Consider the following 15504-nt stretch of genomic DNA (forward strand, 5'->3'; position numbering starts at 1 on the left):
AGTCTACCAATCTACCAATTCTTTTGAACCAAAACCACCCATTCACTCTCTGATGCAATTCCTCAGAGACACTAAAATGTGAAGTCCCGTTCAGGTTGGTCGATACTGTACAACACATGTCTTCTGCGTGTTTCATTATACTTAGTTTGATTCCTATTGCATGTGTACTGTACGATTCTCTGTTGTTGAGCTGTACACGGAAGCCCCTAGATGAAGTGTCTGTGCAACACTGAAATACTTCCCCGTCTTACTTCCCCACAATCAGCCTTGAAGAGTTATTTCAGAAGCAGTGGAAAACCATTACCTTGGTGATAACCCTTAGTCAAGAGAACAGTCAAGTTGTAATCCATAGAGAACTGGGGTTCCTCTTTATTAACAGTTGCATCACAGACTTAAAGTGGTATGTACAGTACAATATTCAATACTCTACCGATAACTGACAGCGACTGTTATAATATTTTAGAGAACAAGAATATAGAGAAGCAAGTAGAAAATGCGAGATCCGGTAGCCACAGATACACATTTCCATTGAGACACACTCTGCTTTTCACCCTTCAAGCCGAATGATCACAAAGTCTTAAAATAACAAAGCACGCTGTCCTAGGGGCAGGCTAATTAAAACTTGCAAGGATGTCAGAGCGGCGGCTCATCTGACACCCTCAGTCGGAGCGTGCTCTGCCCGATGTCTGGGGGTCTTGTGAAACACAATGCCGAAAGATGTGCTGCTGCCTGGCGCTCGCCGTCCTTATCTGTCTGACAGACACCCTGCCCAAGATCAGCGCACAGCCCACCTCGCTGGACTGGGCTTCAAGGGAAAGGCTCACCTTTCATATAAATAAGCAGTATACAACATGAATCGTATATATAATTTGGGCTTTTTTCTCAAACCACATCCTTAACTATTAAGAATACCGAAAGTAACATACTGAGTTCAGTGACAGACTTAATATAGAAGCCACTGAAAAAGACTTTCAGTCGAAACGTTTTTCCTTGAATGTGTTGCTTTGTCTGTATCTCTAAATGTAGCCCTGTTGAGTGTTTTATGGTTATGGATGGAAAACCTGAATTATTAAAGTAGTGCAAATGTAAACTACAGCAAAGGCAACTCATTTTGTTAGGGCAGCAGTGTGGAGTAGTGGTTAGGGCTCTGGACTCTTGACCGGAGGGTCGTGAGTTCAATCCCAGGTGGGGGACACTGCTGCTGTACCCTTGAGCAAGGTACTTTACCTAGATTGCTCCAGTAAAAACCCAACTGTATAAAAGAGTAATTGTATGTAAAAATAATGTGTAAAAAATAATGTAATTGTTTGTAAAAACAATGTGATATCTTGTAACAATTGTAAGTTGCCCTGGATAAGGGCGTCTGCTAAGAAATAAATAATAATAATAGTTGTTACATACTGAAATGAATGCATTCGGAAGGTGAATACAGTGTATCCCATAGTGCATGTAACCATACCAGTAATCAACTAGGAATTCATGCCAGGAAACTGTCCCTTCTTTTTTAACACAATTTTGGCAACACTATATAGAGCAGGGCTACTCAACCCTGGTCCTGGAGGGCCGCTGTCCCTCCTGGTTTTTGTTCCAACTGTACCCTAAATTAGTTATTTGGACCAATTAAGTGCTTATTAGAAGCTTAATTGGTCCAATTAATCAATTTAATATACAGTTGGAACAAAAACCAGACGGGACAGCGCCCCTCAAGGACCAGGGTTGAGTAGCCCTGCTATAGAGTATATATCAGGTCGTTGCATTGAAAGCCAGGGCTGCCTTTAAACTGCTGAGACTGTACATGACTTGCCGCTGGCTGTATAGTGCTAAGATGGTGTTTCTCTTTTCTCAGTCTCCCGCAGACCTGTGCAAAAAGATCCACGCTGGGGATGAGGTCATCCAAGTCAACCACCAAACTGTGGTGAGTGGTGCTGCTGGGTAATTTCAGCCTTTTCTAGTCAAAGAGGCTGTGGGATCATGCTGCCCAAATATCCTCAAAGCTGCTGCGTGCCCGCAGTCACCCAGACTGGAATTTCTTACGCGCTCACACTGTGTTAGGGAATACTGGCTGTGCCCTGATTACATCTGGAAACTACTACTACACAAATGCCTTATTTCTCTACGAGGGGGAAGTGTGACTGAAATGGCTTCAATATTAGTTAGGGTGATGCAAACTTGGATGCACAAGAGTTGACCAATCCCAACAGATCCAGAAATGTGTCCTGAATGCCCCTGCATCACCAAATCACAAAAAAAAACCTACATCAAAAAATAAAATGTTGGTCTGAAATAATCAATTTGAAATCAAAACCTATGTTGCTCATTTTTTCCCATCAGTTTTGATTCTGAGCAGCTCCCTAAGATGGCAAGAGTTTTTTTTTTCTTTTACTGTAAAATCCTGAAACCCCCAGTGCTATTGTTTGGGATCTGTGTGTTTTGGTTGTACTGCTGTTTGTTTAAGTTCAGAATATTCTGTTATAGGTGTAAAATGGATAAAAAGAATAGCATAGTTTGCTTCTGCTTTGAAATATACAAATATTCCTGAGCCAGATCTCATTTATATTGCACTGCCAAAGCCAATCTGTTTAAACTGCATTACCAGTGACAGACTGCCACTCCATAAACAGTCCTTTGGGAGGGCTGATATAAATGATGCGGTCTAGTTGTGAGGTAACATCATTGTCGTTTGCTATTTTTTTTTTTTTTCATATGCGTCCCAGAGTGATTTATTGCAGGTTTCTCCCTAATGGACTACACTTCCCAGAAGGCACTACTTCCAATGTGGCTGCAGTAACTGTGATTGTGGAAAGACATTACTGTGTTGTCCACTATCTTGGATGTTCATAGAGCTCTGAGAAATGATGCCTGCACAGCAGCGAATGAGCATTAATCAATGATGTTCTGTTGTTATGATTGGAAGGCAGATATGTGCGGGTGAATCTACATAAAGTGAATCTTGGAATTAAGGTCCGAGATGATTTACATGTAAATCTTTGTACGTCTTAGTGAAACGTCAACTTTGATAACACACAGAGGTTGTTTGTTGAACATAATAAGATTACATTTGTCATATTTAGATACTGTAAGATTCAGGTGGTAATGTATAAGGTTCTGAAAGTCACTTAGGCTATTTGTAATGGGTCATTTATTAAACTATTCTGTGATTTGAAGGGTGGAATTGTTTTACTTGCAAAGAAAGCAAGCAACAACCACACTGGTACTTGACTGATAGAATCATAGAATACAGCTGTGTACCTAATATGAAGCCACTGAAGCCTTTGGTCTTTATCATCCACTAACCAAAACAGTCCCCCGACCACTCTATTAGATCACAGCTCCAAGTAAAGGGTTACATTTTGCTCAGAGTTTCCATCACATAACACTGCAAATATTAGGTCAGTAAATTTTTGATGACTTATGAGCTGTTGGTGGATTTAGAAAAGCACATTAGCTCCCTTATGGGGTTTGTTATTAAGTATTATTATTACAGCATGTGTTTGCATATGTTTGTTTTAAACATATTGCAATTTAAACTGCCTCTTTGTACGAGTCTCTACATCATTTGCATGGAGCCTGCAGTTACAGTAATGTCTCCCAAGACACTAGCGGAAAGGAGATGTGTTCACATCACTGAGGTGTTTCTTAGCAAAACAATTATAATAAATAAATGATTGATTACCTCTTCTATTCCATTTTAAGGAATCCTACCCCCTCCCCCCCCCCCCCCCCCCATATGATGAGAGCCAAGCTCACTGATGTGTTACTTAAGAGAAGTGTGCCTCTGATCCTTAGATGCTTTTTGGAGATTATGAATTCTGCTAGGGCATCAACCTCTTAAATTACGCTGATGGGAAATACATTGAGAAGGAAGGTGTATGTTACCCGTGGTTCACTTAAGCTTGTGAAATGAAAAAAGTGCCCCATATTGCTTCGGCTAATGGACCATCACTGCATCAGATAACACAGGCTGATTCAAATCAATAAAACATTTTATATCCGTTATCATTTCCAGTAAAGGCTCCATGTGACTATAGAGCTTCTTCTTCCACAAATTGGGATGCGGTCAGTATGGCCACATGTGCCCATGCAGGCAGCCTGTTTTGGAGTGGTGGGGGGGGGGGTTAGGAGGAGGTGTAATGGGAATGGTGCATTTAGCTGGGGCAAGACGTCTGAAGAGTGTCACCATGCTGTAGTACAACATCTTGACATTTGCAAATGAGCACCAATTAAAGTTAGATGCATTTGTGTTATAATTTCCATGTCCCAATATCAAAATATTTTGTATAACTTTTTAGTCCTAATAAATGAATTAAGATGGGTCAGTCTGGAGTTGAACTTCACTCCTCCCAAACAGAAGCAGCATTTACAGTACTTTCTGTACATGCTAATAGCTCAACACAGACCATCAACTCATACCACTCTGCCTCGTCTTCATTTCAAATGTCTGAGAAAGTATTCAACGAGTCTCGAAGCATTCACAGTATGGAGTCCTTTCCAATAAGTAAGCAGTTTTAGCTGAGATGAAGCCTGTCAGAAAATGTTTTCCTTATAGGGGACGTGTGCCTGTAGAAATGACAGTGCCTTCTGACACGTATTCCCCATGCTATCACATCCACCAATTAGCAATCGCTCTGATCATAGTGATCACAATAAAGACGCTCTACCTTAGCTGTGCACAAACCCAAACCAGTTTTCATTCTCGTTCCGCACATGCACTATTGAGCATTTCTGAAAACCCATCTGCTGTTGTTGTTTGTGATGATTGCCATCGGAATACATTTCTACCTGCCAAGTGATGGATTAATATTCCTCAGTACTCATAGTCTGAAACCCTCAATTTCACCCCAGCGATCGCTGACCGTGAACAAAAAAAAAAAATCATTGAGGGATATAGCTGTGTGATCTAACAACAGTCTTTACTGCAGATAAACAGGCTCTTATTTTCGTGTTTATTTATATGCAGGATTTTGGCTTTGTGTTTGAGAGATGTTTGCTTTCTCTTAGCAAGGGAAAGCCATCATCTCCAAATATAAAGAGAGGATAAATCCCCCATTCAATGATCTGTGTTAGTAAGTGTTCAGGGGAGCAGAGAAGTGGTACTGGCAGCTGCGTTCCAACAAAAAGCATGCTCTCCTGTGCTGATGAGGGAGGTACTTTATTATGTATGCCTATTTTATAAAAATGGATTCAGATGAGTGGTTTTAGGGATTACGGAAAAGGCGGGGGTGGGGGGGGGTAGTGTTGAATTAGGGTTTAATAATTGATCTTGTTTTAAGATAAATTACATTTTTAATATTGACGGTTTCAAGTTATTTCTCCTTTGAGACATATAAAGAGAAACTGCAGTGTGTGGCTGGCTTTCACAGCAGGTAGCGAAATCTGGTTTTTAAGTGTAAAAGGCAGTGGTGTGAGATGGATTCTGACACCTAGAAGTGAGAAGAGGGTAAAAACCACTGGTGCAAATGAGCCTGGATTATGACACTAGTTTAGGGTTCATTCCATTCCAATAACAACAGAATCAGTTAACAAACAAGCAATCAGACTATCCTTTTTTTTATGCCTGCTTCAAATTCTGCTCCACGTTACCTTAGATTGAATACTGTACTTGACACCTTTAATCTGTACTTAAACCCTGGAAACAGGGCAGGGTTTCAGAGACACACTCTTCTATTCTACACCCTTCCACTTCTTGGAAGAGGAACTAGTAATGATAGGATAGGATTGACTTTAATGTAGCATTATGTTTGCCACAAGCTATGAAGTTGCTTCAGTTTTTTTGTCGCATGTGAGTAAACTGAAATTTTAAGTAGCTCATCAAGTTGTTTGTAATTTGTCATCCAAGCAAAATAATAATCTATCCAGTTTAATCAATGAGATGAAGAGCAAATCGTGGCTTTTAATATTGATTTCTATGTGAGATAAGAGAAAATGCAGCAACTATCTATTGTTAAAAAAAAGGAAACAGCTATCAGACAATATTATCTGGGAGGATAGTTGAGTTGAGATATATCACATCTGAGTTTGAGTGAGGTGCTAAACTTTCCTGAAAGAGTAAGTAGCTGGGTTCCAAAAAGTATAGCGTTCCACGTCCCCACATGATGCTACAACTGTTTAAATAGCATCATGACAACCTTTTACACTTATAGCTTTAAAATCTGTGTCAAAGCGCTTTTCTAAGTGGCCCCTCTAGTGCACTGGGGTTTAAGAGCTGTCCTTTAAATCACTGCAGGAAAAACACATAACAAGTGCTCTGACTTTTCTTTTCCGTACCACATCATGGATCGTTATTGCTGTGTTACCTGTTTCACAGTGTGGCCAATAATCCTGACACTATCAGTGCACTAGAGCAGACATTTTGAAGAGCTTTGAAACAGGCTTTAAATTTAGAAGTGCAAAAAGTTGTCAGGATGTTAACAATGAAAAGAAAAAATACAGGTACATTATTTAAACAGTAGCATATTTTTCAGAACCCCGCTACTTACTCTTTTAGTCTGCTTGGCCCAGAATTCACGGCTAACCTTAAAGTTCTAGAGCGACACAGGTGTTCACGTTTGTCTGCAGCGCATACTCAGAGGTCCAGCACAGCAGCAGCTCTGCCCCTGGTGATTATCACTTATAAGGAAGAACATTAGTTGGAATAATAACATTTTGAAACACTTATTTCAGCTGCCTGGGTCCGGCAGCAACCGTACAGTTCTCCTCGGTGCTGCTGAATTCAAATGAACTGTCGGGGTAATTGCAGCTTTTGGTTTTGAATAATGAGTTTCCCCACCTTCCAGTATGTGGAGTGGATAATTAGCAGCTCGCCGCATGGTTATCTGAAAAGGGGTGGGTGACTTTGGACGCCACCTTCCTTAATCCCACAGCGTGGTGATAAGCTCTCAGTCGTCCCCATATGCGAGGGTTGGATTACATTTTCCTAAAATACGATCTCCTTCCTGTAATATCCTATAGTCAGAAGTGGCTGTTATAGTAACACTTTTTTACCTGTGAACTTCCTTAGCAAGGTTCAGTATCCTAAAAGGAAGTGTTCCGTACGCCCGTTTGTCTGTCCTCTGTATCTCACAAACTGATTAAGTCAGGTGTTTTTTGTTTTTTTTTGGTATTTGTTTCTCATCACCTCCTATTCCCTTACATCATGTGAATTTAGCAACCAGTTCCGCTTCACCGGCAGTAAAGAACCTGGAAACCTTCCACGGTTCATTCATTTGTGGAACAGACAAATGCTGTTTGATGCTTCTTTACAGCGTCTGTTGCATACAGAGTACCTGTTACTGAGGGATTGGGAAGCTATTTAATAAAACAAGGTAGGCACTTTCTGTTGATTTAGCAATATGCAGTGTGGTCCTGGCAAATCTACCATACATAACATAAATCTATTCATCTGTGTACTGTTTTTTTTTTACACAGCAGGCTATATTACAAAGCATTTATAAAGCTTAAAACTATAGAGAGAGACTGGCTTTCTAAAATCTTTGTAAGTGCAAAATTAGCTTTGTAAATAGTTTAACATTTTTTTAACACACTTAGTGAATATATGTTTTATTATTTATTTTTTCACACATTTAAAAAAAAAAAACAATATTTGTTTGTACAGAGGACTTTATAATACAATAAACATTTTTTTAAATTACCATACAGTATAATGTATCTTACATCTAGATTATTAGATAAGTACATAGACTATATGAAAATGCTTATTCCAACCATTTTCCCAATTATTGTCCAATATAAATATAGTATAAGGGGATTCCCCCATATTTTATTATCAGCTATCGCTTATGAGTTATTATAATGATGTATAATTATATGGTATGTTTGATGTATAGGGCTTACTTTGAGGTTTGTGAAACTCTTTTACACCAGTAGTTACCAAACTTTTTAAAATGTTTTCCCTAAAACTGACATAGTTACACTACACAATATAGAGTACCGGTCCTTTCGATATTGCTGTTTTAGACTCATACGCTCATATAAACTATAAAACTTAGCAATCTTTTTATTCTGGACAGATTTGTATTGTCATTAATTGAAGAATGCCCTTACTTTTAAATGAAAGTGCATATATTTGATCCAATTAATCATGAAGCAGTCAGCTGATTAGTGTGTTTATTTGAATTTTGGATTATTAATGAAACTTGAATGTTGTGTCTCCTGACAATGCTCTATCAACACACAAAATCTGAGTAAGTCGGATCTCATGAGACACATCCTATGGGATTAATTTTACCATTTACAGCAGGATTATATTAGACAAATTGGGAATGTTCTGGGAGAAGACTGTTCTCCGTACTACATTACTGTGTGTCTGTGGCAAAGGATATCAAAGTTGTAAAAGTCATTTTGCACTCAATAATTGGGAAACGAGAGTGAAAAAAGCAGGAGGTTGATGAAGCTTTTTTTGTTTCTGTAAATCCCTGCAGTGTGCAGAAGAAAATAATTAGGCTGGTTTTAATTATTCCGCAAATAAAACAGCATTCATACATACATTATACAATCAGAAAAAAAGGAACTGTAGACTCCTGCATAATTCATTTACTCTTAGAAATAATGGGGACCTTGGGGGATTTTCTTCACTTCAGAAAGAGCTGTTCCACTGTGTTTTGGTCACGACACTCCACCTTTTTCTCCCTCTCTGCTTTTCTCCTTCTCACTCTCCCTTTACCAGGAGCTTTGTGGAGATTCACAGAATGTGATTTCCATTACATGAGAGTAGATGTTAAAGCTTCATGCTGATTTGAACTCAGCTCTCGCCAAGATAAGCACCAAGCAAGATGTAGCTTTACAGTTTCCTTCCATCTGATGTTGTAGATATCCTTCTGCCTGGTGTTGAAGTGTAAGGCTGAAGTGTAATGCTGGCTCCAAGGATCATCTTATTTTGCCTCCCCAGTGCATCAGCACACACAACGGCTGCGATGCTGGCTCTGGGGATCAACCACAGTGCTGTCTCCCCAGCGCATCAGCATGACAACTGTCTGGATTGAGCTAAGTAGGGTACATCTCTGGGGTCTTCAAGTGGGCACCTTCCATCCTCGGTGTTTCGTTGACTAGCCCACAACACTTCAAGAGGGCTTGACGGTGATTCTGGTGTCCCAGCATCACTCCACTCCATCCCCCACTCAGCTTAACCCAGCTTACTTACCCGTAAATCAGCATTGCTTTCTTTCTATTGTGCTGAGATCCCCAACCAGAATCTTTCCGTCTCAACCACAGCCAGTTGTTGCTCCTCTCTGCTGCTTCAGATAAGTTCTTCACTGTGCAACGCAACTCTTGGCCACTGAATCCGACATGTCTGAGAAACCAGGTTTTAGAGTGTGCCACAAATCCTCGACAACCCACCTCCACTGGGTAAACCCAGACTCTCCATCCTCGCTGTTCCGCTTCAGCGGCTAGTTGAGCATACCACAGTTTCTTCCTCTCATACACCTCATCTACAGCATCCTCCCATGGCACTGTTAACTCTACCAGGTGAATAAGGCGTGCTGATCCAGACCACAAGACAATATCTGGTCGAAGTTTAGTGGTGGCAATCTCAGGTGGAAAAATAAGCCGTTGACCAACATCTGCCAGCAGCTTCCAGTTGTCCTGGGCGAGGCTTGGTTTTAACACCTTTTCTTGGCGGTTGCTATCCTGGGCGGAGGAATGTTGTCTTTTGTGTGTAATGTTTTGATGGAACTAGTGGCAACTTATTGGTCATGTTACGCTTGTCTTCCAATGTTTCCTCCTTTGAGCTGGGGCTGCCTTGTGCCATGTAGGAGGAGCTAAACTGAGACCAAGATCCCCTTTTCCATGCTGTACTTACCTCATGATATCACCGATTTGAAGTCCAGCCTTTGTATCTTCCACAGCTTTCTTTGCCGCCCATTTTCTTCCAGTTTATCAACACAGTTGTTGCCTCCCTTACGCATTTGTCGCATGACTCTACTAATATAATTTCCAGTCGGACCTTGGCGCACTTAAACTCCTTGGTTAGAGCCGAGACTGGTAGCTGCAGTATTCCTTTACCATAAAGTGTCACTCTGCTGAGGCAGAGTGGAACTCCCAACCATTTCCTGACTTATGAACTGATTAAAGCTTCCAGATTCTCTACTGTTGTCAAAGAAACCTCGTACACAGTCAGTGGCCACAGCAGCCTCGGCAGTAGACCAAACTGAAAGCACCAGAGTTTTAGTTTGCCCTGTAAAGCGCTGCTGTCTATTCTCTTCAACCCTTTCACTGCTTGTTGTCTAACTTCTCCCACACAAACTGTGTCCTTTAGATCCCTGTCGTACGATCTCCCAAGACTTTTCACTGGCTTCTCAGACATTTGTTGTTGCCTCACCATTAATGTAGAACCTTTTATCTACTACTTTGCCTTTAATTATAGAGATGCTCTTTGATTTAGTGGGCTTGAATTGCATTCATGCCCATTCAGTGTTATTGGTTGATTTGCCCAATAACCGATTAGTGCAGCCTACTGTTGTAGTCATGCTTGTCATGTTATCCATGTATGCTCGAATTGGTGGTAGTCGCATTCCAGAAGCCAAGCACTCTCCTCCCACTACCCATTTTGATGTCCTAATAATTACTTCCATTGCCATGGTAAAAGCCAATGGAGAAATAGTGCATCCTGCCCTTATTCCAACTTCTAGGCATTGCCATGTAGTGCTGAATTCTGAAGTTGAAAAACTAAATTGCAAATCTCTAAAGTAGGCTTTCACTGAATGTGTTATTGTCATTGGTACACTGAAAAAATCAAATGCTGCCCAAAGACGTTTATGTGGCACTGAACCATATGCATTAGCCAAATCCAGGAATGTCACATGGAGCTCCTTCCTTTTAGCTGATTGAATTTGTTGCCAGATCACACTGTTGTGTTCTAAGCATCCTGGGAAACCTGGAATACCCGCTTTTTGTACGGAAGTGAATCCTTATTAAATATTTGTTTGTAGTTTAATTGATAATCTTCTTGGATTTGTTTTTAATCAGGCCAGCTGCCTGTGCTGTAGCTAGTGTAATGTAATATTATTTAATGTAAAAAAAATGTCTTGGGATCCTAATTGCATAAAACTTTCTAAAAAGAAAAGAGAGATTTTTGGGAACTTTGATATAGTGGTAAACTATGGCCAAGTGAAAGACCTAATATGTGTAAAAAACATACATTTGAAATGCACTAAATCTTTTAATTTTTAAAATCATTAATCCTAGGAGAGGAATTGAAGGTAGTGTGTAGTTTTAGCAGCTGTACCGTATGAACTTGTCTTCACAGCTATGCTGTGTATAGGGGTGGGGGGCAGTATTGTACGTCTATGTGATTCTAGTCTGTGGTTCTTGTGTTTCTAGTTTGTCATTGTGGTCAGTAGCCGAACTGCATCAGTCTCTTGTGTTGTTTTTGTTCTGTTTGGAGCCCGGCAGTCGGAGGGGGGAGGGTCGGTGGATGTCAGTAGCCAGTCTGCGTGATTCTAGTCTGTGTTTTGTGGCCTGTGTCTTTGCTCCCCAGGTGGGCTGGCAGCTGAAGAACCTGGTGAACGCGCTGCGAGAAGACCCCAATGGTGTCATCCTCACACTAAAGAAGCGACCCCAGAACACGCTGACCTCAGCCCCCGCCCTGCTCAAGAATGTACGCTGGAAACCCCTCGCCCTCCAGGTAACCCCTCCCCCCTCCCCCTGACCCCCCCCCCCCGACCACCTCAAACCACCACACACAGACACACAGATACATGCATATTGATCAGAGAGTTATGTAGTTCTTCCAGCTTTCTTTTTATTAGGTCTCACAAAATGGATAGACTGAACTGTGTGTTTTACAGGAGCTCTGCAGCGTGTTGGGGTGCAACGTCTAGTTACTGTGTTGAGGGCCCTGTATTAAACCCCTCCTCTTTCAGCTTGTAGTCTGTCTGTTCCAGGCCAGTAAGTGTTGCTGAGACTGCAAGTAGCATTCTTCCTGGCACACTCCTGGGTGCTGAACCAGCCAAGCACTGTCCAACTTCCAGATCGTAAGCTGAACGGGCGCCCCTCTGGAGCACAGAACAAGGGCATTTGATTTTATAAAGCCTGTGTTTGGTCAGTTTGTTTGTGATTCCTGAGCAGATGAGTGTGAAACCCCTCTCCCCTGTGTTTTATTCAGCAGGCAGGTGGCGATTTTATACTTACTGAAATGCAAATAAAGTTCTGTGCACCATCGTGCCACCCTTTCAGTTCACATCCTGGGAGATCAAGACAGGATCCCACTCACATCACTTGGCCGTTTGAGCACCCAGGAAGAAGACTTCAGTTTCAGCATCACTCCATGGACGTCTGAATTGCACAGAGCCCAAGTGTATGGCAAGCTGACCTGAAGAGACTGATTGTTAGCTAAAAGAGGAGAGGTTAAAAAACACCTTGCCGAAATCTATGGAAACTTATCTTGCACCACCACAGCCATGTTAAGTAGAAATACGTTAGGCTGGGCGCAATATTTTGCGTCCTACAAAACTGTACACAATTTTAAAAGATACTGTAGATTACTGTGGCATTTTAGCATGCCCAAGGGGGCAACGTAAAGGTATCCCAAAATCTGCTAAAAACATACTACACTCCTCGTCCATAAAAAGGGGTCCTAAATATTTGCAAGCATTTGCCCCCTGCAAAACATCAGTATCAATATTTTATAACTTTGTACATATTTCTATATAGTTTGGGGGGGAATGAGGGGTGAATGTCCTCTGTGCCACCTCAGAAGTGCCGGAACTGGTCAAGACAAACACAATAGAATTGTTTCAATATTAGATCTACTTTATCAATCTAAAAACTAGTGGATCTAAAGGGATCTAGTAATGTTAAATAGCAGATCAATAAATGACTCCAGGGGAAAAAAAACACCAGCAGGATTAATGCAGTGCTGTAAAATTTAGATCTCTTTCTGTTTGGATCATTAAAAATAAAAAGAACACACACATGGTTCCTCTGTCGGTGGTGGGGAGCATGTCTTGATTTCCTTGACTTCCTCTTTGTCCCTTGGCCCCTCCTGAGCTGTAAGAGTGGGTAGAAGCATCACCCCCACCCCCTCAAGAAATGAAATCCCAGTGATTAGAATAATTATCTTCCACATCATTGCCTGTGGATTGGAGTTATCTCCCTCTCCTTCCAATTTATCCAGCCCTGTTTTACTCCCACATACACCTCCTCTATCTCCCATCCCGGTAAGATGAACCCAGGCATCTCGTCTGGACCACGTTCTGTCCACACAAATGGACTCCGCTGCCCTCGGCCCCCAATCGCTGTCATTGCGGCGGTGTCGTCACGGCGGGGTTGTCTCTGCTTCCAGCGGCCAGTAAGCAGCTTTTCTGAATGCAGCAGCCTGGCTGATTGCTGAGGGAGCCCTGGATTACACAGCTGCTATTTTTAGAAGGGAATCGAGCTAATTCATTTTCATGCAGCGTGCCTGCCTTGATGTTGCAAAGCATTCTCTTGTTATATTATTTGAAGCATCAACAGAAAAATCCATATGTGCTCTGAATATAAAGTGTACTGTATGTATCGTACTGAATTTAAAATGGCATAAAGAGAGAAAGAGAGAGAGGGGGGATTTTTAAGGGGTAATTGGATTGTATTTTAACATGTACTATATGTATATTTATAATGTTCACCTGTATCCATGTATAGCTATGTACATAAAATATTTGATTGATTGATAGCTAGATAGATCATTTATAGTCTTTACAATATTATAAGACATTAGTTTATGAATATGTTCTGGTATTTTGGGCGGGACTATTATACTTAGTATTGTATATTTGTATATTTATTGTATTAAAGTATGTTTTGTACTAATATTTTTAGCAGATCCATTTAATACAGCATTGTATTGTATTTCTTATTTGGGTATACTATACATTAGAACTGTAACACAAATCCTCATAAGCTATATAGGTAGGAGAGCTTCTGAATGTTCAGCAGTATGACCTATTAACTGTATATTCAGTGCAATAGCTTTACTACTGGAGAGGAATCAAACACTCCCAGCAATACAATCTTATCTATATTCAGCAGAGTGGAGATAGGCACTCGTATTAGTACAGTATAAGCACCATAGAAACTCAAAGCACAGAACGGTGGAGATGGATGGCTGTAGCAGTAATGCCCTATATATAGACCCTTGCAGTTTGGAACAGTTAGGGAAATATTAATTTGTATACCAATATAATACCAGGACATTCCTCTGAACAAACCCTAGTTCAAGCAGACCGTAGCTTTGCCTGCAACAAAATTGATTTGGAACAAATATTGCACAGTGGACCAAATATTATTATTATTATTTGTTTATTTAGCAGACGTCTTTATTCAAGGCGACTTACAGAGACTAGGGTGTGTGAGCTATGCATCAGCTGCAGTCACTTACAATTACGCCTCACCCGAAAGACGGAGCACAAGGAGGTTAAGTGACTTGCTCAGGGTCACACAATTAGTCAGTGGCTGAGGTGGGATTTGAACCGGGGACCTCCTGCAATATAGATTCATACTATTGTAATAGCATTGATATGTCCAGAATGGTACCCACTGTAGTTCCATTCTACAAGTCTGTCATTCTGTTGTATTGTAACTTAGTTACCATGGTCCCCAAGTAGAGAACTTCTGCAATGCTACTAAATTGATATTGAAGAGCATTCAGCAAGGGAGGGTTTAAAAGGTTAGCTTCCCTGCTCAATAGCCCCATAGGGGAGATGATAGTGACACTCAAGCAGTTACCGTCCTGTGCAAACTCAGGGTAGTGTAGCTCCTCAGTCCTGATGCTCTCCTGCGTGGCACCCCAGGAATGTAAGATATTAAGATCAAGAGTAGACAGGCCCTTCCCAGTGGTGTAAGCCTGCTAAAAGCTACACTTAATCCCAGAACGGAGGGCCCTCTCCCTGCAGAGTAGCACAGAAGGGGGTGGTGGTATTATCAGTAGGCCTGTAGCTGCCAAAGCCTTTCTGATATAATATTGAAATTCCTCATTGCTGCTCTTTGCTTTGTGTCACGTTAAATGCAGCCTTAACCTGATACAATTACAATCCCGCCTGGTCTTTGTTCTGCAGACTTGTTTGCACGTTAAGTCTGTAATCTTATTGTCAGAGTTTTGTAACTCGTGTCAGGGCTGAGGTAGTGACAAAGGCAGCGAAGGCGGCTGTGATAATTAGCAAATTACTGTTTTCAGTTGTTAGATGTCATAATCATGTGAAGCTGGGGCTGGGAGTGCTTTCTTTTTTTTCCCGTTTGCGAACGATTGCTAAATTAATGAAACAGGCAAAACTATGGCAGAGCTAATTGTTTAAAAGAATAATGACACGGGGACAGTAAGTGTTGGGTTATGGGGGTTATTTGAATTTTTTTTTTCTGTTTTTTTCACATATTTGACCAGCTTTATCAAGATCTTCGCAATTACAATTTGTACCCTTTTTTGTGAGAGTTACAGTGCCTTGCGAAAGTATTCGGCCCCCTTGAACTTTGCGACCTTTTGCCACATTTCAGGCTTCAAACATAAAGATATGAAACTGTAATTTTTTGTGAAGA

General features: G+C 41.0%; 1 protein-coding gene across 4 annotated transcripts in view; it reads left to right on the forward strand.

Annotated features, from left to right (window-relative positions):
* LOC117412451 (connector enhancer of kinase suppressor of ras 2-like) overlaps window positions 1-15504 on the forward strand; it is a 111447-nt gene that overhangs the window by 54346 nt on the left and 41597 nt on the right. For 2 of the 4 annotated variants that reach the window (XM_058989293.1, XM_058989294.1), the window contains exons 8-9: window positions 1847-1915; window positions 11474-11620. In XM_058989293.1, the coding sequence (XP_058845276.1) occupies window positions 1847-1915; window positions 11474-11620 (216 nt within the window). The remainder of the gene's footprint in view (window positions 1-1846; window positions 1916-11473; window positions 11621-15504) is intronic. The other 2 variants (XM_058989295.1, XM_058989296.1) reach the window with 1 other exon arrangement.

This window comes from Acipenser ruthenus, chromosome 16 (genome assembly GCF_902713425.1).
Source record: "Acipenser ruthenus chromosome 16, fAciRut3.2 maternal haplotype, whole genome shotgun sequence".
NCBI lineage: Eukaryota > Metazoa > Chordata > Actinopteri > Acipenseriformes > Acipenseridae > Acipenser > Acipenser ruthenus.